General features: G+C 42.9%; 1 protein-coding gene across 2 annotated transcripts in view; it reads left to right on the top strand.

The window, feature by feature from the left end:
- The window catches only part of NPAS2 (neuronal PAS domain protein 2), a 203,717-nt gene that overhangs the window by 95,047 nt on the left and 85,324 nt on the right, over positions 1–23,346 (top strand). For both annotated transcript variants that reach the window (XM_073352007.2, XM_078853828.1), the window contains exons 2-4: positions 2,597–2,650; positions 7,983–8,131; positions 13,474–13,565. In XM_073352007.2, coding sequence (XP_073208108.1) covers positions 2,597–2,650; positions 7,983–8,131; positions 13,474–13,565 — 295 coding nt within the window. The remainder of the gene's footprint in view (positions 1–2,596; positions 2,651–7,982; positions 8,132–13,473; positions 13,566–23,346) is intronic.

Below are 23,346 nucleotides of genomic sequence, written 5' to 3'. Positions count from 1 at the left end.
TCTTTGGAACCCCCTTTCAGGTAGTTGAAAGCAGCTATCAAATCCCCCCTCATTCTTCTCTTCCGCAGACTAAACAATCCCAGTTCCCTCAGCCTCTCCTCATAAGTCATGTGTTCTTTGTCTATATTCTGGATTACAGAACACAGCAATTCCAATGTGCCAGTCATCAATAAAATCCAACACGTGCCCTCTGTATCTCCTATTTATGCTCCTCCACTACCCAATTAAAATCCCATTAAGCTTCTCACCTATAGTGGCTTTATCCTCAGACCAATGAACAGCAGCTTTTAACCTCCTGCTGCATTTGTATTGTTACAAAAAATTAACAGCATAATTTGCATGTATATCTCATATTTCTTAGCTAATAAGTGTCTCATGAGTTAATGGAGGACAACTATCTACTAGCTACTGACAAATTATCCATAATTCTTCCACTGATCAGTTTTCATTATTGTTTTTAAACAAATATTCTTGAGACAATAAAATTCCTGTGCAAAATCATACGTTGAAATTGTATTCAGCCTAAGTAATGCATATTCGTAACTTGACCCTCCTTTCTTAACTTTTTGTTGCATCATACTTCCTAAATTTTGTGGAATCATTTAATAGAAAGAATAGTGATACAGAATGCCACTTTGCAAATCACAGTGTAGGAAGTCTAAAGTTTGAAACATTGTGCTGTTGATCCTGAAAATCCTTGTGGGGGTTGCAGCAGTGCATAAGGGTTTTGTGCTCTGATACAAGTGGGAGTACATGCCTTGAATGGACACAGGTAATGATAAATGCGAGGCTTTGTTCTCCTCACTGCTTGGTATTATGTCTCAAGCCTCCCTTCTTCAAAAGAGGGGACAAAAGAGGGGCAGGCAGTGGCCAGAGAACGAATGTATCCAGCTGTGTTCACATTACCACTTACGTTGGTATAAGTTATGTGTACACATTACCACTTGACAAAAGAGGGGCAGGCAGTGGCCAGAGAACGAATGTATCCAGCTGTGTACACATTACCACTTACGTTGGTATAAGTTATGTCGCTCAGGGGTGTGAATAAGCCACTCCCTGAGCAACGTAAGTTACACTGACCTAAGCGGTGGTGTGGACAGTGCTATATCAATGGGAGAGTTTCTCCTGCCAACATAGCTACTGCCATTTGCGGGGGCTGGAGTAATTAAGTCAATTTAGAACGTCTGCACTCAGTGCTACAGCAGGGCAGCTGCATCGGTGCAATTGCACCACTGTAAGCTCTATAGGGTAGCCACAGCTTGAGGAGACACAGCTGAATCCGCGGCTGTGCTGAGTTTACACAGCTTTTTACCTGTCTTGCCTACATGATTTATCTATTTTACCTACTCTTCTTTTGAGCTATGGTTGGCACTTGTACGTATCTGTTGCAGGTTCATAATGGCTCATTCTTATAGAAGCAATGGACATACGCCTTATGGAAGATCAAGAATTTAGTCAGTATCTGTTCCAAAACTGTTAATACTGACAGGTCTGGTAAACGTTCAGTTTTGCACAGGGGTTGCATTTTTTCTGTGTGACAAGTCAAGTTGGTCTAAAATAGGACTGACAGCTGCACCACTTAAAAACCTATCGAACTCTAAAAAATTAAGCTCAAGTCAGATAGTGAGAAGGCAGTTGGGCCCATTCAACCCCTGACCTCTTGACTGAGATTTCAACAAGGGTCTCAGACGTTGTCAGTTGCAAGGCTGGTTTTTGCAACGTGTAAAAAAACCTGTACTGTAGGAACTAGACTGTGTCAATAGGACTTAAGCACATGCTTCAGAGCTTTGTGGAATTGAGCCCACAATGCATCCTCATATTACCTTTGTCTTTGGGGTTCCTGCCGAGCTCTTGTAGGAACTTTAAGCTTCCCCCAACTGGAGGAACCGCCCGGGAGGGCAGTAGTGGAAATAATACCTGCTTTTCCCCAGGGGTGAATCCTCTTTGGGACAGGCAGCATTGAATGTGCAGAGGGGTTCCATATAGAGGGGTTCCCTGTATCTCCTGGCGTTCATCTAGCTCAATGGCTTTCAACCTGTGGTCCATGCACCCCACCCCCGCCAGGGGAGTCCACAGACTATGACTAAGGGGTTCGTGAAAGGTTATTATTACCGTAGAGCAGTGGTTTTCAATTGTGGTCCGCAGACCCCGGAGCTCCGCAGACTACGTCTGAGATTTCCAAAGGGATCTGCACCTCCATTCGAAATATTTTTGGGGTCCGCAAATGAAAAAAGGTTGAAAACCACTGGTCTAGCCTAGTAACTTGGAGGTTTGTACATTTGTACATTATACTGTAAACTTTTCAGAGAGACTGTCTTTTTAGTATGTGTTTTTACTTTGCCTACCACAATGGGGCCTTAATCTCTGATTGGAGCCCTTGGCTGCTATTGCAGTACAAAACATTAATAATGAATCATAACATCTACAATAGATGGTTCTTAAAATTAAGGTCTGAGTTTAAAACCCTGCTGACATGTTTATTTGGCTTGGGTACCATCAGTCTGTTATTACAGTAAAGCAGAAGTGTGACTCTGAGATTAACCTGAAGGTAGAGCTAATGACAGGACAACTGAAAATAACTGCATTCTTTCCACAGGAAAAGCTGGTCAGACAATCTCATGGATGAAAATGAGAAAGACAGGGCAAAGAGGTGAGCCCTTTTTTTCTCTTATAACACTGTTCATTTTGTTGTGTACCTAAGGTTTTATGTTGCTGCAGAAGCTGTTTTTTCCCTCCTAATTAACCAAAAGGGAGAGAAAAATAAAGCCAAATACAACTTGAAAAACTGTTGAATCACAAAGCACTATTATCAGCCATCCTTTAAGAATAAAAGCATGTCAATAGTGCTTCCTCTGAAAAATATCAGCAAGCCAAATACAAGGGTTACTTTTTTACATTACTGCATAGGATCAACCGAGGAACCTACAGAATGCTGTTTCTGCCACAGTACAACTGTCTAGTCCACCATGTGTATAAAATAACACATGTTGTTATATAATCTTTATGACAAACACTTTGTAAAAGAAACACAGATTGTTAATTGAAAATAATGAGGTTTTCTTATTATGTTACTCAGTTTATACATGGGTAATCATCTGATAATGATTTGGGAGAAAAACAAAACAAAAAACGACTAATACTCTCAAATCACCTAATCGCCAAAAATGAATAACATTACAAACATTATTTCAGACCTAAACATAATCTCCTTTCATATGTGCTTGTTATGGTTTGGGTTAAACTCCACTGAAGCTAGGGTAAATGATGGTGCAGCTAAATGCCCCTTTGATTAGTAATAAAACAATAGAAGCCACCACCAAACACACAGATCCACTTGGCAAGACTGAGTCAGAAGCTATGCCATGCAGGGTGAGGGGTTTACCAGGATTGATACAGCAAATGCAGGGGTTAAAGTATTGATTGATGGAGCTATTATTGTGTGTGTCTGTGTTTTTGAGGAAAACCGGAGAAAACACTAGAGAGCAAGGACAGAAAAACCAAGGGCACAATCAGAACAAGCACTGGGAATGTGGTTTTAAGAAAACATAGGCAAGAGTTTAGGGAGAGAAAGAAAAAAAAAAGCTGAGAGAGAGAGAGACAGCTTTTGAGCTGAGTGCTGATTGGAAAAGGTGCCTGCTACTGTGAGCAAAGACACTGTCTCATGATTGTTGGATTCCTGCTGTGTTCGGGGAAACAGGTCTTTGTACATTCTTTGTAAATAAACAGTATTGCTTCAAAGAAACATCTGGTTCCATCACCAATTACTGCTCCTAACTGGAACAACCCACAAGACGCTGAATTTTTAGCTAATTGATTGGGTCTAAGTGGTAATGTACTATTAACTACAGTGGTAAAGTCACAGTTCATACATACACAGGAAATTGCTATTAACACTTTGTAGGGGTTGTCTTTTCAGGTAGGAAATCATTTGTTGCAGTAAAACTCCATAGTAATTGGCTGGCACCAGGAGTGTCACAGAATCTGTTTGCTAGCAACTTTTTTGGAAGTGTGATCAGTACTGCGACCAGCAGTTTAACTGGTGTAGAGGTAGCCTTAGGTTGCATGTACGTTTTTCCTTTGTTCTTTCTAATGAAAGTATTTCCAGTCCAGGCACAACTAGTTGGTCCAGGCTCGTCTCTTTTGATTTTTTTCCTGCTTCTTCCCTTCTGCAGCCTTTTTTCACTAATATAGGTCAGAAAGCTCTTCAGCCATGCTCAACTGTTCTCCTTTGCTTCTTTTCTAATTCATGCATGCTCGAGATACAGAAGCCCACTGTTTGATACAAGGAGCAATGTGCAGACTTAACTGCTGCAAACACTTAGGACTGCAAGGGATGTCTTCTAAGGCAAAGGGCTTATCAAAGTTTTCCCAAAGCCACTGTGCTGACACTCTTCACAAGGGACTTAACGTATGACAGTTGCTAAACATAGTATTATTAATGCATACTACAAAGAAGCACAATATAAGGATGCGCCTAACCATCTGTAAATAATGTAGACCTCTGTGAATGGAGGAGGATGATGAAGGGAATGGATGCCTCATTCCACATTACATCATGAAAAAGATGTCTTTGGAGATGATCTATTGCAGCTGAAAGTGTGATACAAAGTGTCAAGAATTATAACATTGCTGGAATGCAGGGTTGTTTTTCATGGAGTGGGGGATGAAGCAAAGGGGAGAATAGAGGGAGGAATTCCAGATTTAACTGTCACTACCAGTTCACACACTTAGGTCCAAATTACTTTTATGATGCATGCAAGGCAACCATTTAAAAAGGGGGTTAGTGAGCAACATACACACAGAACAGACATAGGAAAACACATATCTTAAATAGTGGTAGTTGTCATTACCATCTGCTGACATTTTAATGCCTCTTTTTTTTTTTTGTAAGGGGCATTTTTGGTGATGCATAGGGACAAGCCTTTGTTAATATTTACTCAGAATCAAAATTCCATTCAGACAGTGTATCTTTTTCCCATTAGCATATGCCATATTGCTTTGAAGATAACCAGGAGGTACATAACCAGGACTAATGGTATGAATTGTGCAATCAGAATTTGCTTCCTTTAATAGTTTGATATAGCTTATGTCAATGCCCTGCTCTTCAAAAGCTTTCAACACCGCATTGATCTCTATGCTGTTGAACATTCTATGCTGTTGAATGCTGCACTACCTTGTTTGATACTCCCCTTCACATCCCAGTTAAGAAAGGTGTGCAACAAGGAGACACAGTTTCACCGAAACTCTTCACAGCCTGCCTCGAAGTGATAATGGGACAAATGAATTGGAAGGGTGGAATCATCATCAACGGAGAACAGGTAAACCGTCTCAGATTTGTGGACGATATTGGGTTGACCGCCGAAAATGATATCGAACTACAGAAAATGCTGCAAGAACTCAACACAAAAAGCAGCCAAGTCGGACTGAAAATTTACCCCTCCAAAACGAAATTTATGTAGTCTGATACCTTACCAAAAGTCCAGATAACAACCAAGGGAGAACAAATAGAAGAAGTTGAGCAATATGTCTATTTGGGCCAAGAAATTAACATGCGTCAAGATCAGGAAGGTGAACTCTCGTGAAGAAAGAAAGCAGGTTGGTGTGCATTCAATTCTATCAAGGATGTCCTCCAAGGAAAAATCAAAAAGGCAACACGTGCCAGCTTCTTCAACTCAACAGTCCTGCCAGCAATGTTGTACGGCAGCAAAACATGGGTGCTGATGAAGACAGAGGAGCAGCAACTGTGTGTCACAGAGAGGGCAATGGAAAGAAGAATTCTGGGAATTTCAATACAAGACCGAGTCCCCAGTGAAGTGATCAGACAGCAGAGTGGAGTGCAGGATGTCGTTGTTGAGAGCAGGCATAAAAAATACGATGGGCTAGGCATATAACGAGGCTCACTGACAATCGATGGACTGCAGCTGTCGCCGAGTGGTACCCACAGGAACTGAAATGACCACTCAGCCAACCCCCAAAGAGATGGGAAGATTTTATCATGAAAAGACATAGCCGCATATGGAGAAGGAAGGCCAAGATATGAGAAGAATGGAAGATGTGCTGTGATTGGCGCAATCTGTAGGAGGGCTGAAGGACCAATTGATCAAGGTGAAGGGTATGAAATTAAGACAAGGACAACTTCAGCAGAGTATCAGGGATAGTGCCCTAATAGTGATATTTACTAGACTATGGAATAAGCTTCCAAGGGAAGTGTTGGAACCTGCATTGTTCAAGACATTTAAAACTGGACTGAACAAAGCACTAGCAAATATAGAATCCTGCATTGGCAAAGGGATAGATTAGATGACCTAATAAGGTTTTCTGTTTTCTTCTTTTAAGGATCCTACTCTGTTCATTGATTTGGATCTTGGTCGAGTTATTTCCACTACAAAAGTTTTCAGATTTCCTTTGTGAATAAAATGTCAAGGGTTAAAAATAGGTACTTTCTGGTTTCTGTCAAAACATATTTTACTTTCTATGCAAGCAACACTTACTCTATATATGGTTGGGGAGTTTCAGTTTTTGGAGGAATGGGAGCCTTCAAGCTAACATGGGCTGAGGATTGAATTACATGAAAATAAAATGTTGCTGTTCTTTAAATCTTCTTGAATTGTTTGGAAATACGAAGAAGATGGATTCAAATCTTGTCCCGACAATCTTCTGCATGTGTAACAGGAGTAGGCTTAAATCAGTTAGACAGCATCCACCCAAACTTTTGTGTTCAAAGCTCTCCTGCTGATAATAGCTCACCTTACCTGATCACTCTCATTACAGTAAAGAGAAAAGAAGGACTTGTGGCACCTTAGAGACTAACAAATGGTGCCACAAGTCCTCCTTTTCTTTTTGCGGATACAGACTAACACGGCTGCTACTCTGAAACCTCTCGTTATAGTGTGTATGGTAACACCCATTGTTTCATATTCTCTGTGTATATAAATCTCCCCATTGTATTTTCCACTGAATGCATCCGATGAAGTGAGCTGTAGGTCACGAAAGCTTATGCTCAAATAAATTTGATAGTCTCTAAGGTGTCACAAGTCCTCCTTTCCTTTTTGTGGATTACAGACCAACACGGCTGCTACTCTGAAACCTTCTTTCCAGTGCATGTCAAAAAGTATTCAGGCCAGAGAGCAAGACAAACAAAAATTACTGCCTCCAGCCCCCACCCCGTCACTGGTAACATATGGAAGCCTCCATTGTCATATCTCTGCTGAAAATGTTTATTTACATATTGGTCCTTGGAGGCAGGGCCGTCCTTACCTGTACGCAAAGTAAGCAGCTGCATAGGGCAACAGGAAATTCGGGGCACCAAATTAAACAATTCTACAGGATGCTTATAAACTGCCATAGTTTTTTTACTTTTTTATCTGACCAACAAATAATTTAGGATACCTAAATGTTTTGATCAGCCCAAAAGTTTGAGCATTATAAATTGTTTTCTGGGCCAACAAAAAGTGTTGTCATATTATTTACCTTGTCTATTTACAATCTTCCTTTACTGAAAGTACCTCAGCATAGAATGCATGAATTTTGAGTACACCTACACACATATGAAAACCTGTGCTCACAAGACAAGCTTTATAATTTGTCTGAAAACAAGGACATGAAATTCCTCCACATCTTGTCCTGCTGCTGGAGTGATAGGGGGAGGACAGAAGAGCCAACATGTGCCCCCTGAGTGAGCCCAGGAATAAGATAATAAAGTCACAGAGCAGAGACTGGAATAAAATCCAGCTCTGTTGTTTCCCATCCTAGCACTCTATCCTGCGGAGCATGCCGCTTTTCAAGATGTCCCAGCAAAGAGGTCACAAAGATGACAGTGAGAAAGGTCAGTTCTTGGTTGCTTATGTAGCTTTGCCTGGTGCCAGCCATTAGTGTTCACACACTGATTCATAGCGAGTTCATTTTCTAAATAACATGTCGCAAGAAGAATATGTAATGATTACTCTTTCTAGGTCCATTCATTATTTTTTTCATACTTATAGGGCGTCACGTAACAAGTCTGAAAAGAAGAGACGTGACCAATTCAATGTTCTCATCAAAGAGCTCAGCTCCATGCTTCCAGGCAACACCCGTAAAATGGACAAAACTACAGTGCTTGAAAAAGTCATTGGCTTCCTGCAGAAACACAATGGTAAAAATTGCTAAACCTATCCATGTACAGTCAAACTGAACCAAATCCTTGTTACCCCAGTGATGGTCAGAGTGGCTCAGGTGGTTAAAAATTTCATATTAAGATTTTTTCCAAGTCATAGTTTATGACGAGAAAACTTAAGGGTACCATGCAACCCAAATCAGCCTCCTCGGCTGCTCCTTGGTACAGGATAGTACTTATCCTACTTGCTCTGTAGTATAATGCCTGTTCAGACCTGATGGGCTTGCTCAAGACTGCCTTTCTTGCTCACAATGCTCCTTTTGGCTGTTGGGCTCAAGTGAATGAAGCTGGTCAGTCCTCCGACGTTCTAAGGCAGAGGATGTATGCCTCCCTAGCTGACTGAATATCAGGCAGCCAGGGAAGAAATGCAAAGGGCACAGAGCTCTGAAATGAACCTGTGAGCTAAGCAGGGGAGGGACTTGTGATCTGCACAAAACAGTGATCAAGCGGGAAAGAGGAAGCTCCCTTCTCCTGACACCAACAGACTTCTGACTGGAGTGGGGAAATATTCTTCTTAGCTTCTCTAAAAGTAGATGTAGGGAGCCAGTCTGTTCTCTCCTGGGGTACTGTGAAAGGGGGCTGTGACTCCTGCACACTGTGGGCCCTAAGTATGAAAAAGAAGCAGCTTCTGAGGATAGGGGATAGAGGAGTTATCATATGAGAAGCTTGCCTGTGTGCCTCGGTACAGTCCTGGTATAGAGCTGGTGGGTTTGGAGTGGGGTTGTTTTCCCTGGATAATCCAACCTGCTATTAAGCCAGCATCCAGAGTCGTGTCTCTCCCAGGTCTCAGTTTCTACTTCATCATGCCCGCTACACCTTTTAACAGATGAAAATCCATCAGGGATTCTTTAAAAAAAAAAAAAAATGGAGAAAGTGAAGGTTCAAGGTTACGAATTTAAATAATTTTCTGTACAGAAAATATCTTAAAGAAAGATCACATGGCATACTTTCTGGCTTTAAAATATTGATCATTGTTTCTCTGGCACTTGGATCCATGTGCCGTCACACCAAGCAGCCTGAAGGGTGGCGAAAGGAGGGGAGCTCAGAACTAATGTGTGTATAATGTAGTACAGTGGGAAATTCTGACATTAAGGCCAAATTTTTAAAATTGGTTTAATAAATTGTATTCACAAATATTTGCTTGCATAAATCTGGGGGACTTCTACCCAATGTGCACAAGCAAATACCAGTTTTTCATTTGCATAGGTGCAATTTTAGTTTGGTTTTAAGGCCATTTGCAAATTTGGCATAGAAGAGCACAATAAGGACAGCTGCTGAGTAGTGATGACAGCCAGAAATTTATTTTAAAATATATCTGAAGGGTGAATGTTTATTCTCATAAAAACGTGTCAGCTCTACCATTATATCTCAATACTGATCTCTAACCATTGCTGTTCCAATCTTTGGAGGCACTCTGTGCAAAAACTATAAATGTGCTGAATTGTACCACTCTTCTGTGATGTGAGTAAACTTTAGAGACAGATCACCTCTTGCTGAAGAAATCCTGAGGTTAGGGTGGAATGCTGCAAATTTTGCCTTGCAGAGTTTTCACCATATTGTTCTACCAGAAGTGTGGGATTTGCCCCCTGCCTCATACCCCATGAAATGGGCAGATGCTTCAGCCCCCACAAATCATAGATCCCTTGAGATCTTGGAAAATGATCTGGAAGTGTTGACCATTCACTTGAAGGCTTTGTGCATGCTCCAAGTTCCTGGCAGGATGGCAATGGCTCTACAACTACACCCCTTTCAGCAGTTTGATTTGTCTTGCGTACCCCAAGTTACACCTCCCTTAAAAACGACTTGCTTACAAAATCTGACATAGAAATACAAAAGTGTCACAGCACAGTGTTACTGAAAAATTGCTGATGTTCTCATTTTTACCATATAGTTATAAAATAAATCAATTGGAATATAAATATTGCACTTACATTTCAGTGTCTAGTATATAGAGCAGTAGAAACAAGTCCTTGTTTGTCTGAAATTTTAGTTTGCACTGACTTCACTAGTGCTTTTTATGTAGCCTATTGTAAAACTAGGCAAATATCTAGATGAGTTGATGTACCCCCGGAAGACCTCTGCGTACCCCCAGGGATACATGTACCTCTGGTTTAGAACCACTGCAATAGGGGGAGATCTGCACACAGAGGGTTCCCTTGTGCATGCACATCAGCCTCAAATCAGGAACAAGACTAAGAGCACCAGAATACCTTATCACTTGTAATCTAAGCTAATTTTGACAGTAGGGCACAGTTGCCAACTTTCATGTGGTAAATAAGCACCCTGACTTTCACAATAAGCCAACAATCAAGCTAATCCCATTTCAAAACAAGGCCAAAACAAGCCAATCCCTAAGAACCATAACACTCTATGTGACTAGATCCCCCGGTTTGCAGTCTGGCACTGTGGTGGGCCCTCTGTGCACTCCTGACTCTCTCCGCCACTTGCCCCTGCTTGCCTGTTGTCCCTGCCTGCCCCCCTTTGCCCCTGCTTGCCGGGAGCCAATAAAAAAAAGAAGTAACAAGCTACAATAAGAGACAAGCCAAACAAGAAACAAGCTACAAGCCAAAAACTAGCCAACAAGCAACTCTAAACAAGCCCAATTTCTGCATTTTTTCCACGGGTTTGGCATGTTTGCAGCAGGGACTGATTCTCATTTGATAAGGCCTCTTTACACTGCTCAGGCAGTGTATACACAGTTCTGGAACAGTGTAAATGAGCCACATCTCCAGAAGTGACAGTCCTCAAGACCATGTGGAATTCCAGTGACTTCACTAGAACTCCATAGAGGTGAACGGGTCCAACCTCACAGAGCAGCTTGCAGGACTGGGGCCTAGTGAATTAATCTTTGCCATTTTGCTCTCTTTTATTCCTTGGACAATCTTTCCACCTTCTCAGAGTTGAGAGATATGGGTGTAATAAAGAAGCAGATAAAAACTCTTACATCATGACACCAACATAATTAAGTCACAAATGTCAAAATAATTGAGGAAAGAATTATAGTTAATCTGTAATTGCAGTGATGGTTCTCTTTTAATTAAATATTGCCATAGACAAAGTTATTTCATGCAAGAGGGCACAATTGGGACATCTGAAAGTTTCATTATATCTGTTATTCTTTTACAGCTTCTTTCATAATTGTATATACCTATTTAAAATCTGACAGTAATGATATATCTTTCTTTTTATCTGCCCAAGGCAGGGTAAAAGAAGATGTTAATATGCACACTTTAAAAAATCCACTAAAGAACAACCACATAAGTGTAATAATAAGCGTAAATGGAGTAGCTGATAGCACCAATAATTTACTCAAAAAAGGCATTTTACTTTATTTTACCTGATTGTTCTCTGTTTAGTAAACAGCCTATGATTGTATATAGAAGTTGGACTGAATTGCTATTGGTTTTGTACTCTTTAAGAAAGAAAGAAAGAAAGAAAGAAAGAAAGAAAGAAAGAAAGAAAGAAAGAAAGAAAGAAAGAAAGAAAGAGAAAGAAAGAAAGATACTTTTCAGACAAAAATCCATTATTTAAAAGTTTAAATCAACAGTAGATATGCAACATACTACAAAACAAACAATTCAGTTTAAAAACATTTCTTTATCCCCATTGTATATGATGGTTTTATTTGTTGTATTCAATAGTATTTTCTCTTACATTTGGCTTTTTAAACCAATCATTTATAATTAATTAATTACAATTAATCAGTTATAACAGAAAAGCAGATCAATTTTCAGATTTCCTGCTTACTAAACAGTCTCTTTCTATTAATCCAAGGAAGCTTGGCAAAATTCAAATAATTCTTCCAGAAATTTGATTTTTCAAATATGCCATTTTTGCCATGCTAGTATCTACTGTAAAATATTCTGCATTTTGCAGGGTACATAATAAAGAGTTGATTGGAGCTGATCCTTTGTTTCTCAGCCATCTGCTGAACATTCTGGGCCGGTAAAGCCACTGCATTGTGATATCAAGACAACCCCAGCAATGCTGAAAAAGTTAATTTAGTGGGAAACAGACTGCTGCAGCTCCACTGATAAAAGCACTAACCTGTGCTTGTGTGGGTGCTTTGATTTACTTCCATGAGACACTTCACGCAGACAGTATATAGGTTTACTGCCTTTTAAATCATTCAGCCATTTTTATTTTTGTGGTCAGTCTCTTGAAACAGAGAGAACGTGGCATTAAGTGCTCTGTAAATGTTGACAGATTAGGTTAATCAGAGTAGAGTAGAGAGGACACATTTATCCTCTACCCGACCACCAGTGTTAGCGCTCAAGTGTACTTTTATTAGAGCTGGGTGAATACTGAACAGATTATTAGGCAAATATGTATAAAATTTTGAGAAATGTATCAAATAATTTATCTGACAAATACATCCTTACATTACTTAGGCACCAAGGTCCATAATATACCAATACTAATTGGAAATGTTATTTGAAATAAATTATTCATCAAATATGATTCAATCAGCTCTCATTTGGGTTCAGTCTTAACTACAGAGCCATGATTTATAATTATCATACACTGGCACTTCTCCAAGTGAAAACTTACAAAGGACGAATGCCCTAGGAGTGTTTATTGGACGGTGCTTCCATGTGACAGAACAGAATGCCACCATCAAACCACCAGACAGGTTCACAGTCAGATTTTTATTTTAAAGGATAGGAGATTGCATTTTCCAACTGTTTTTTGTGAGTGAAGCTCTGGTTTGCTTCCCCATCCTCTGGCCTGCACTGCACTGTGGAGCTGGCTGGAGATGGTGTGAGGAGAGAAGGATGTTCCATCACAAGAGATGCTGTTGTAAATTGTACATTCCACCTGTGCACCAAGCAACTGGGGGAGCGATTGTGGTTTCTAAGGCACAGTCATCCAGCTTCCTCAAGGATGCTTTTTCACTGCCCCTACTCGGCGTTGTGGCTGTAGGCCAAAATCTAGCCCTTGGTCATTCCCATCCTAAGTCTGAAACTCGGTAAACTACATATTTGATATATGCTAACCCTCATGCGATTTTGCTTTTTTTTTTAATTCAAAATTCACCTAGGTAACACACTGATTGAAAACAATGGCCATTTGACTGCAAACTCCTATTGAAGACAATGGGGTTTGGCTGAATAAAAACTGAGTAAGGACCTCCGGACGTGGCCCAATGAGGAGATTATCCATATTCTTGCACTGCATGCATGTCCAGTGCTTGAAAATCTCTATTCATTTCAAGTTATATAAAATATTTACATCCCTTAGCAGCAATTTGTATATAGTTTTGCAAAATATACTTTTCTTTGGATTTTTAAAAAAAAATTGTAATGTTGTTATTTGTTTAGAAGTCTCAGCACAGACAGAAATTTGTGAAATTCAGCAAGACTGGAAGCCTTCGTTTCTCAGCAATGAAGAATTCACCCAGCTGATGTTGGAGGTAAAAATGCATATAATTTTGCTATGGATGTGCACATTGTTCTAGAGCAACAATATGTCTGTGATCCCAAAAAGAGAAGAACTTTAGATTTTATTGTACTTGACCATAAAGCAGAGCCACCATGAAACAAAAAGACTGGAAACCAATATGTGTTCCATTCCATGCTTGGACACTGCAGTAACCGAAGTACTGCAGTCAATAAAAATCCATTTTTAAAAATGGAAGAGACACACATTAAATGTAATACATAAAATAAATTCAAATTATGATATACATTTTATTGCTACAAATATAAGATAGGGAAAGGGAAAGCTTGCCATATCTCCTTTTTTGTATATATATTATTATTATTTTATTTAACATTTATACTGCATTGGCACCTAAAGGTCATCCATGCCAAAACCCTATTGTGCTAGGTATTATACAAACATAAAAAATGACAGCCCTTGTTGACTTGACACCATTAATACTGGCAGTGCAATCATTTCCAAAGTTCCTATCAAAGACATCTTTATTATAATAGGGAGCAGAAGCACTTTGCAATTATATTCTATTAAATCACATTTAAATTATACCATAGGAGTTTCTAAAACTAGCAGAGATTTTTAGGGAAATGACTCAGTGATGTTTGTGTAGGTTTGATATGAAATCCAAATGAGCTGCCAAAATGTAATTTTCTATCTTGTAAATAACTACAACTTTGTTAATTGTCTTTTCTGCTACTAAAAATGTAAAGGTTATTTGGTTTTGGAGTGTCATTTAATAACATGTTTTCACTGCTTATTTGTTTTCTCTGCTGTGATTTATGAACATTAGTATGAAGAAAAAAGTGTGAATGGACATGATTCACTGTATGTGTGCAGGGAGATGCAAATAGTCAGCAGGAGCAACATTCCTATGCTGGGAGTGGATAGCTGTAAATTCTCTCGGAGGCTCCACTATTTGGTCACCATTACCTTTTAGTTTTTCATGATAAGTTTTCTTCTTGTTAAATATTTAACTTTCCTTTCTGTTAATGCTCATGCTTTGACGCAAATGGAAATAATTAACTAATAGTTTTGTTTGATACAGCTGTTAGTTTGCATCTATTGTATCTGTCTTTCATTTTTCTATGGCACTTGTGAATGTTGCAAGCGAGTTTTTAAGAGACACTTCATTTGCACTTGCCTGACATAATTGTAGATTCTCATTTCAGTGCACAGGAATTTACACACATGACTCCCTTCACATTGAATTAAAAATATTCCCTTGAGGTGGAAACAAATGAATGGGCAAATGACTTGGGTTCTTCTTTGAGTGCTCGTCCCTGTGGGTATTCTCTGTGGGTTGGAATGCACTCCGTGTGCCTGAGACCAGAAGATTTTTCAGTAGTAGGGTCCACCAGTCCGTGCCTGCACCCTTCCCCACCTTCTGCTTTAAACTGAGGGTACAAAGGGTGCTGCGGACCAACCACCTCTCCAGTTCCTTTCTACCACTTGTGGTCTGAGAGAGAACCCCTCAGTGTTTGCAGCTTTTTGCTAGTGTTCCCACTCAAACTTTCTTGTATTGTAATTCGGTTTTCTTTTTTCTTAGATACAGTGGATGCCACTTGATACCAACTCTGATATCAACACTTCCAGTTCATAGCAACATTTTGCCAGGAACTATTCCCATCCCATCAACTTCATTGTTAACAGGATTTGGATATTGGCAGTGACATGTCACTTATTGAGAACTTCTTTTAGAAGAAAGGCCCTGACTGCAGGCAGGTTTGTGAGGCTGGAGCCAGAGAAGGAAGGGCTGGGACATGCCTTCCTTGGCTGCAGCCCCACAAACCTGCCTGCACTCAGGGACCACACAGGAGGTAAGGGGATGGGGGCCCCACATCTCCGCCCAGTGAGGGAGCCCCTGCTGGAGTACTGATGCTGCAGGCTGGGTCGGGAGGCTGTGGGAAAAGGAAGGGGCTACAGTCCAGATGCCAGGGTTTTCAGCTGGGAGCTCGCAGAACTGCATGGTACCTCTCAATGCTGCTGCCCTGCTCTCAGCTTCCCCTCCTCCTGGAAAGCCCTGGCATCCAGACTGCCGCCCCCTCTCCCCACAGCATGCCTGCAGGCAGGTTGGTGGGGCTGCAGCGAGGGAAGGCACGTCATTGCCAATATCTGACACCCCCAGCCCCATGGAAGAGGAACTCCCACTGTGCAGGGTGGGTTCACTGTCCAGCCAACCCCCTCTCTGGGACCCCCCGCCCCTCCTAACTGGGCTGGGATTAGGCTTGTGGTGCCAGGGCAGAGAGTGTTGCTGCAATTGGTTGGTACCATTTCAGGGTACCTTCACTCTGAGGCTATATTCGCCCTGGTCCAGGCTGCCAAGGAGCACAACAAACTGCTCCAACCTACGCCCACCCCTTCAGACCAGGATGACAAGAGACTGTATCTCTTCAGTAGGAAAAACAAATTTCAGCCAGGCCCCAATTCCGGGCCATCCTTGACTAAGGGGAATTGTTGCCAGACCATCTCATCAAGCGTCGCTGGATGCAGCGGAGACGGTTTTCCATTCCATGGCGACTTCAGTCATCATGAGATACATGTCTGCAATCCTCGGGGTTCCCCAAGGAGGTCCAGCAACAGTAGAAGATCTCCCCTTCTAGGGTAACAACCTGTTTAGCCAGAAAACAGATGAGTCACTTCATTCCCTTAAGAACTGTCACACACCACTCTGCTCCTTGGGGAACTGTACCCTGGCACCCCAAAGGAAATATTCCCAGCTGCCTCCTCTGTCCTGGCCCTCTGTCCTTCTGTCATCCAAGGGTTTGTGAGCCTCCTTGGAAACATCAAAGGGCGCAAAGTAGCAGGCAAATGTACCACCATCACCACCCTCTCTTTAGTCCCAGACTTCCACCAGCAAAGGATGGTTGAGAATCACCAACAAGTCTTTGCACTGCCCTTTCTCTGCACTCCCCTTACCCCACACTCTTTGAGGGCTGCTTGGCCTCTTTCCTCCTGATGTGGCATCACATCATGTTGGATAAATGGGTCCTCAATAGCTTCTCGACTGGCGACACTATCAAATTCCTGTCTTCTCTTCTCCAAAATCCCATCCCCTGTCCTTCTTCAGGGACCCTTCTCACAAGAGGACTCACACATGGGAGGAGTTTCAGAGTAACAGCCGTGTTAGTCTGTATTTGCAAAAAGAAAAGGAGTACTTGTGGCACCTTAGAGACTAACCAATTTATTTGAGCATGAGCTTTCGTGAGCTACAGCTCACTTCAAAGTCTGCTGCAGTTTCCACGGTATGCATCCGATGAAGTGAGCTGTAGCTCACGAAAGCTCATGCTCAAATAAATTGGTTAGTCTCTAAGGTGCCACAAGTACTCCTTTTCTTTTTACATGGGAGAAGGACTCCCAAATCCAGTTAGATAGAGCCTGTGCCTCCTCAACTCAGGAGGAAGGGTTTTTACTCCAGATATTTCCTCATCCCCAAAAAGAAAGGGGGCTGGAGACCCATCCTACACCTCAGACAGCTAAATGTCTTTGTGTGCCCATTTGACATTCAGGATGACCACCTTGATCTTAATAATCCCCTCCCTACAGAAAGGCGACTGGTTTGCAGCCCTCAATTTGAAGGATGCCTACTTTCATATAGACATTCATCCAGGACACAGAAGATTCCTGCATTCCACGCTGAGCGTCAAGCACTTTCAATTCAGAGTTCTTTCCTTCGGCATCTCAACGGCCACAGGAGGTTTCACAAAGGCACTCTCCATGGTAGCAGCAAGTCTGAGTCTTTAAGACAGCCCAATATTTCCTTACCTTGATGATTGGCTGCTCGCAGGTCAGTCGTATCAGAAGGCGCAGATGGCGGTCCTCTCCTTATGCAATCGCTTTTACGCCTCGGGACTTCAGGTAAATCTAGAAAGGTCCACTTCAGGCCCCACACAAGTTTTAGAATTTAACAGGGTGAATCTGATCTCGATTTTGGGCCAGGCATACTTAAGTCAGGATACATTCCTCACAATGAGGGATCTAACTTCAACTCATCCCCTTGACAGCAGTCTGATCCTGCCTGGTCCTTCTAGGCCATGTGAATTCCTGCATCTACATCAGTGATTCTCAACCAGGAGTCTGGGGCCCTATGGAGGACCGTGAGTAGGTTCAGGGAGTCCACCAAGCAGAGCTGGCATTTGATTTGTTTGGGCCTAGGGCAGAAATCATGGAATCATAGAATATCAGGGTTGGAAGGGACCTCAGGAGGTCATCTAGTCCAACCCCCTGCTCAAAACAGGACCTAATCCCCTGTTAGCCGATGGCCAAGGATGTTTGGTGAGGTGCCAGCTATGCCCGTTTTATACCATCCGTGACTTTAACCGCTAGGACGCACTGTCCCTTCGCGGCGGGCAGCCCGGGCTAGGCTGACGGATGCCCCAAGGTCCTAAACACCCGTGACTTTAACTGCTAGAGCTCAGAGCTCTTTCGCAGTGGGCAGTCACGATTGACTTGACAGGCGCCCCAAGAGTTTGCCCCGTGGAGGCGGCACAACTCAACGCTAGGCTCTTAGTACTCTCACCTAATGGCCAGGCTTTAGAGCCAAAATGGCTGAGGTTCTTTAATTGTGTTGGCTGCTTTACAGTAAACCAGAGAAACAAGTCAGGCTTATGCACAAATGGTTACCAAAATTTATTAAACTAGATTCTAATCATGTGGTTACAAAATTGCTAGTGCCTACTTACTTAAATGTAGAGATGTTACACACACAAACAAGTTACAAAACTGAAGCCACAATCCCAAAGAAAGAAAACAAAGTATAGAGCTCTATTTCAAAATATGTGTACACTAAAGATAGGAGATCAGGTGTGGGTGCTTCTTACCCTCCTTGCATCTCTCGATTCCAGCGGTGCCAAGCCAGGATCGGTCACTCAATTCCGCAGAAAGACGAATAAGGGACAAGGCTTAGGGACCCTCTTAGCTGCAGAAGCCTTGGGAGGCTGTCACTTATCTGACCAGCAGATAGATAGTGAAAAGCACTCAAAAATCATGGTGCTGTAGGTCCCATACTTATACCTCTGTACTCCTTTATTCTCCTTCTCCTTTCTTATGCCAAATTGGGGCTGGTCTGTCTGGGCGACGCCAGCTCTCGCAAGAGTAGTTTACACTTGCAAGGGAGAGAAACAATAAGTTTCGACTACTGGACATTCCTTTTATTAGGGTAAATATTTTCCCACCTAGGATGTTGGGGTGTGTGCATCACGCTATTTAGTAGGGGCTAAGAGCCATGTCTGTCACATGTTCCCAGAGGCACATTGTAGCAGCACACCTGTGCTTCTCACAGCTTCAAAGGCTGTGCTGGAATTGATGTTAAGTGCCCTGTTGTTTTGGCTCCCTTGTGTTCCCAGCAATGCTGGCCTGAGAGTGGGGGGGTGGGGGGTGGCTGTCTGGCTACATTCCCACATAAATCATCCCAGCCAGGACTTTCTGAAGCCTGACGTTAAAAACCTCTAAGGAAGGAGATTCCACCACCTCCCTAGGTAACCCATTCCAGTGCTTCACCACCCTCCTAGTGAAAACGTTTTTCCTAATATCCAACCTAAACCTCCCCCACTGTAACTTGAGACCATTACTCCTTGCTCTGTCATCTGGTACCATTGAGAACAGTCTAGATCCATCCTCTTTGGAACCCCCTTTCAGGTAGTTGAAAGCAGCTATCAAATCCCCTCCCTATTACGTCCCTCGATCTGCTGGCAATGCTCCTACTTATACAGCCCAAAATGCCAAAATGGTAGCCTTCTTGGCAACAAGGGCACACTCTTGACTCATATCCAGTTTCTCATCCACTGTAACCCCTAGGTTCTTTTCTGCAGAACTGCAGCCTAGCCATTCAGTCCCTAGTCTGTAGAAGTGCATGGAGTTCTTCCATCCTAAGTGCAGGAGTCTGCACTTGTCGTTGTTGAACCTCATCAGATTTCTTTTGGCCCAATCCTCTAATTTGTCTAGGGCCCTCTGTATCCTATCCCTACCCTCCAGCGTATGTACCACTCCTCCCAGTTTAGTGTCATCTGCAAACTTGCTGAGGGTGCAATCCATGCCATCCTCCAGATCATTAATGAAGATATTGAACAAAACCAACCCCAGGACCAACCCTTGGGGCACTCCACTTGATACTGGCTGCCAACTAGACATGGAGCCATTGATGGCTACCCTTTGAGTCTGATGAGCTAGCAAGCTTTCTGTCCACCTTATAATCCATTCATCCAGCCCATACTTCTTTAACTTGCTGGCAAGAATACTGTGGAAGACCGTATCAAAAGTTTTGCTAAAGTCAAGGCATAACTTTTCCCTCATCCACAGAGCCAGTTATCTCATCATTGAAGGGTATTAGGTTAGTCAGGCTTCACTTGCCCTTGGTGAATCCATTCTGTTTCTGATCACTTTCCTCTCCTCGAAGTGCTTCAAAATTGATTCCTTGAGGACCTGATCCATGAAAGCCAAAGCCCCACCACTTGGGGCTGATATCTGGGGCCCCGAGGTCCATCACCCAGGGCTGAAGCCTAAGCCTGAGCAGTTTAGCTTCACGCAGCCTCCTGTGACGTGGAACCCCAGGCAGTTGCTCTGCTTGCTACCCCCTAACACTGGCCCTGGCTTTTATATCCAGAGAAACAGTTGTTGTGGCACAGTTGGGCCATGGAGTTTGGATCACATGTTGAGGGGGGCCTCAGAAAGAAAAAGGTTGAGAACCCCTGATCTACCTGATACCTTTCTCAAGTCTGTACCTCTGGTGCCTTCAGGCATGTTTGTGGATGGTTTACACTCCAAGTAGGGACACCCTTGACAAATGAGTCTTGCTTCCTCAGAATATCCTAATGTCATTCACCTGGTGGGAAATCAAAGACACTGTCTGCATAGGGGTTCCTTTATTCCCCTACCCCCCCAAAAGACATTAATTATGGGTGCCTCCATGCTTGACTGAGAAACTAATCTGGATGACCATCTAGCCCAGGGCTCCTGCACTTTACAATAAACCAAACAGCATAACAATCTTTTCAAGCTTTGGACAGTGCACAATGCTTGCGAGAGGTTTCTTCCCTTCATCTGTATTGCACATGTTGAAGTCATGTCAGACAATGTGACTACAATATTTTATATAAACAAACAAGGAAGAGTGAAGTCTGCCCCACTCTGCATGGAAGCAATCAAACTCTGGAACTGGTCCATCCAGCATCAGATCCCCATCTCAGCAGTGCACCTACTGGCAGTAATGAATGCCTTGGCAGACAGCCTCTGCAGGTTTTTTCCACAAAGATCACAAGTGGGAGATCCACCCTTTAGCCATGCAGTACTTCTGGTAGTGGAGCTCTCTCCATCCTGGGATGTCTTTGTGACCCAAGCGACCAAGAAAGTGTCTAGCATAATGCTCCTAAGCTGCCCACAGGCATAATTCCAGAGGGATTCCTTCTTATAGTGATTGGACCCACCAAAGTACGTCTTCCCTCCCATTCCCTTATTCCCTGGTGTCCTCAGGAAGATCAAGCAGGATGAGACAACAGTAATCCTGTTAGCACCTTGCTGGCCAAGAAAACTTTGTTAGTCTCTAAGTTGCCACAAGTACTCCTTTTCTTTTTAAGAAAACTTTGGTTCACCACCATCCCACAAGGTGGCCTCTCGCCCAGGCATACACTTGCAACCAGAGCACGGGGAGGTGCCTTGCACAAGCACAGGCCAACAGACACTGCTACTGAAATATCTTCTAGTCTGAGGCACAAGGAGTGTATGCGCACTCACAATGAATATCCATTGGGACCACACATCTTGAAGAATTCCAGTTAGTACAAGATAAGTAACCTTCCTTTTTTGCAGACTTTTCTTGTATGGTAGTTACCAATAGAAGATAGCACTATGATTCTTCATGAGCCAGTGCTTAGTAGATATTCGGAGGTCCTGTTGAACTGTTCGCTCTCTCGCTCTCTCTCTCACCCAAACAAGTTCTAACTTACTGATGTTTGGACAAGATTCTGTTTAAAAATATTCTTTGACCAGCTATAAAAGCTTGCTTTTTGCAAGCAATGGCTCAAAAAAGCCCAAAATATCTTTGACTGCAGTGAAATGGTTGCTGTCTTGATAATGACCTGATCCTGCACCACTCTTGAGAGCATGAAAACAAAAGCTGCTAAAGTGGGACTTTGAAACAGTACACAGAAGATCAAGACCATGGAGATAGGAGAGAACGCTATCAACACTGGCAGATGTGAAATTGAAGGCGAAGAGTAGGAAAGAGTTGATGACTTAGTCTATCTTGGAAGTACAATATTTGCCAAGGGCCAGCTCACTAAAGAAATGAAGGCAAGAAACAGTAAAGCCAGAAGTTCATTTTCCTGTTTGTCAATCAGCTGGAAGAGTAAGAAGATGTATCTTAGGGTATGTCTACACTATGGAATAAGGTCGAATTTGTAGAAGTCGGTTTTTTAGAAATTGGTTTTATATATTCGAGTGTATGTGTCCCAACAGAAAATGCTCTAAGTGCATTAACTCGGCGGAGTGCTTCCACAGTACCGAGGCTAGAGTCGACTTCCGGAGCGTTGCACTGTGGGTAGCTATCCCACAGTTCCCGCAGTCTCCGCTGCCCATTGGAATTCTGGGTTGAGATCCCAATGCCTGATGGGGCTAAAACATTGTCGCGGGTGGTTCTGGGTACATATCGTCAGGCCCCCATTCCCTCCCTCCCTCCGTGAAAGCAAGGGCAGACAATCGTTTCGCGCCTTTTTTCCTGAGTTACCTGTGCAGACGCCATACCACGGCAAGCATGGAGCCTGCTCAGGTAACCGTCACTGTATGTCTCCTGGGTGCTGGCAGACGTGGTACGGCATTGCTACACAGTAGCAGCAACCCATTGCCTTCTGGCAGCAGACGCTACAATACGACTGGTATTCGTCATCGTCGTGTCCGAGGTGCTCCTGGCCACATCGGCCACGAGCGCCTGGGCAGACATGGGCGCAGGGACTAAATTTAGAGTGACTTGACCAGGTCATTCTCTTTAGTCCTGCAGTCAGTCCTACTGAATCGTCTTAAGGTGAGCAAGCAGGCAATACGGATTGCTAGCAGTCCTATTGCATCATCTTCTGCCGGGCAGGCAAGAGATGAGGATGGCTAGCAGTCCTACTGCACCATCTTCTGCCGAGCAGCCATGAGATGTGGATGGGATGCAGTCCTTCTGCACCGTCTGCTGCCAGCCAAAGATGTAAAAGATAGATGGAGTGGATCAAAACAAGAAATAGACCAGATTTGTTTTGTACTCATTTGCCTCCTCCCCCGTCTAGGGGACTCATTCCTCTAGATCACACTGCAGTCACTCACAGAGAAGGTGCAGTGAGGTAAATCTAGTCATGTATCAATCAGAGGCCAGGCTAACCTCCTTGTTCCAATAAGAACGATAACTTAGGTGCACCATTTCCTATTGGAACCCTCCGTGAAGTCCTGCCTGAAATACTCCTTGATGTAAAGACACCCCCTTTGTTGATTTTAATTCCCTGAAGCCAACCCTGTAAGCTGTGTCGTCAGTCGCCCCTCCCACCGTCAGAGCAACAGCAGACAATCATTCCGTGCCTTTTTTCTGTGCGGACGCCATACCAAGGCAAGCATGGAGGCTGCTCAGCTCACTTTGGCAATTAGGAGCACATTAAACACCACACGCATTATCCAGCAGTATATGCAGCACCAGAACCTGGCAAAGCAATACCGGGAGAGGAGGCGACGTCAGCGCGGTCATGTGAGTGATCAGGACATGGACACAGATTTCTCTGAAAGCCTGGGCCCTG

This window comes from Lepidochelys kempii, chromosome 1 (assembly GCF_965140285.1).
Source record: "Lepidochelys kempii isolate rLepKem1 chromosome 1, rLepKem1.hap1, whole genome shotgun sequence".
NCBI classification, from domain to species: domain Eukaryota; kingdom Metazoa; phylum Chordata; order Testudines; family Cheloniidae; genus Lepidochelys; species Lepidochelys kempii.
The sequence above is the reverse complement of the archived record's forward strand: the minus strand, read 5'-3'. Positions and strand labels throughout refer to the sequence as shown.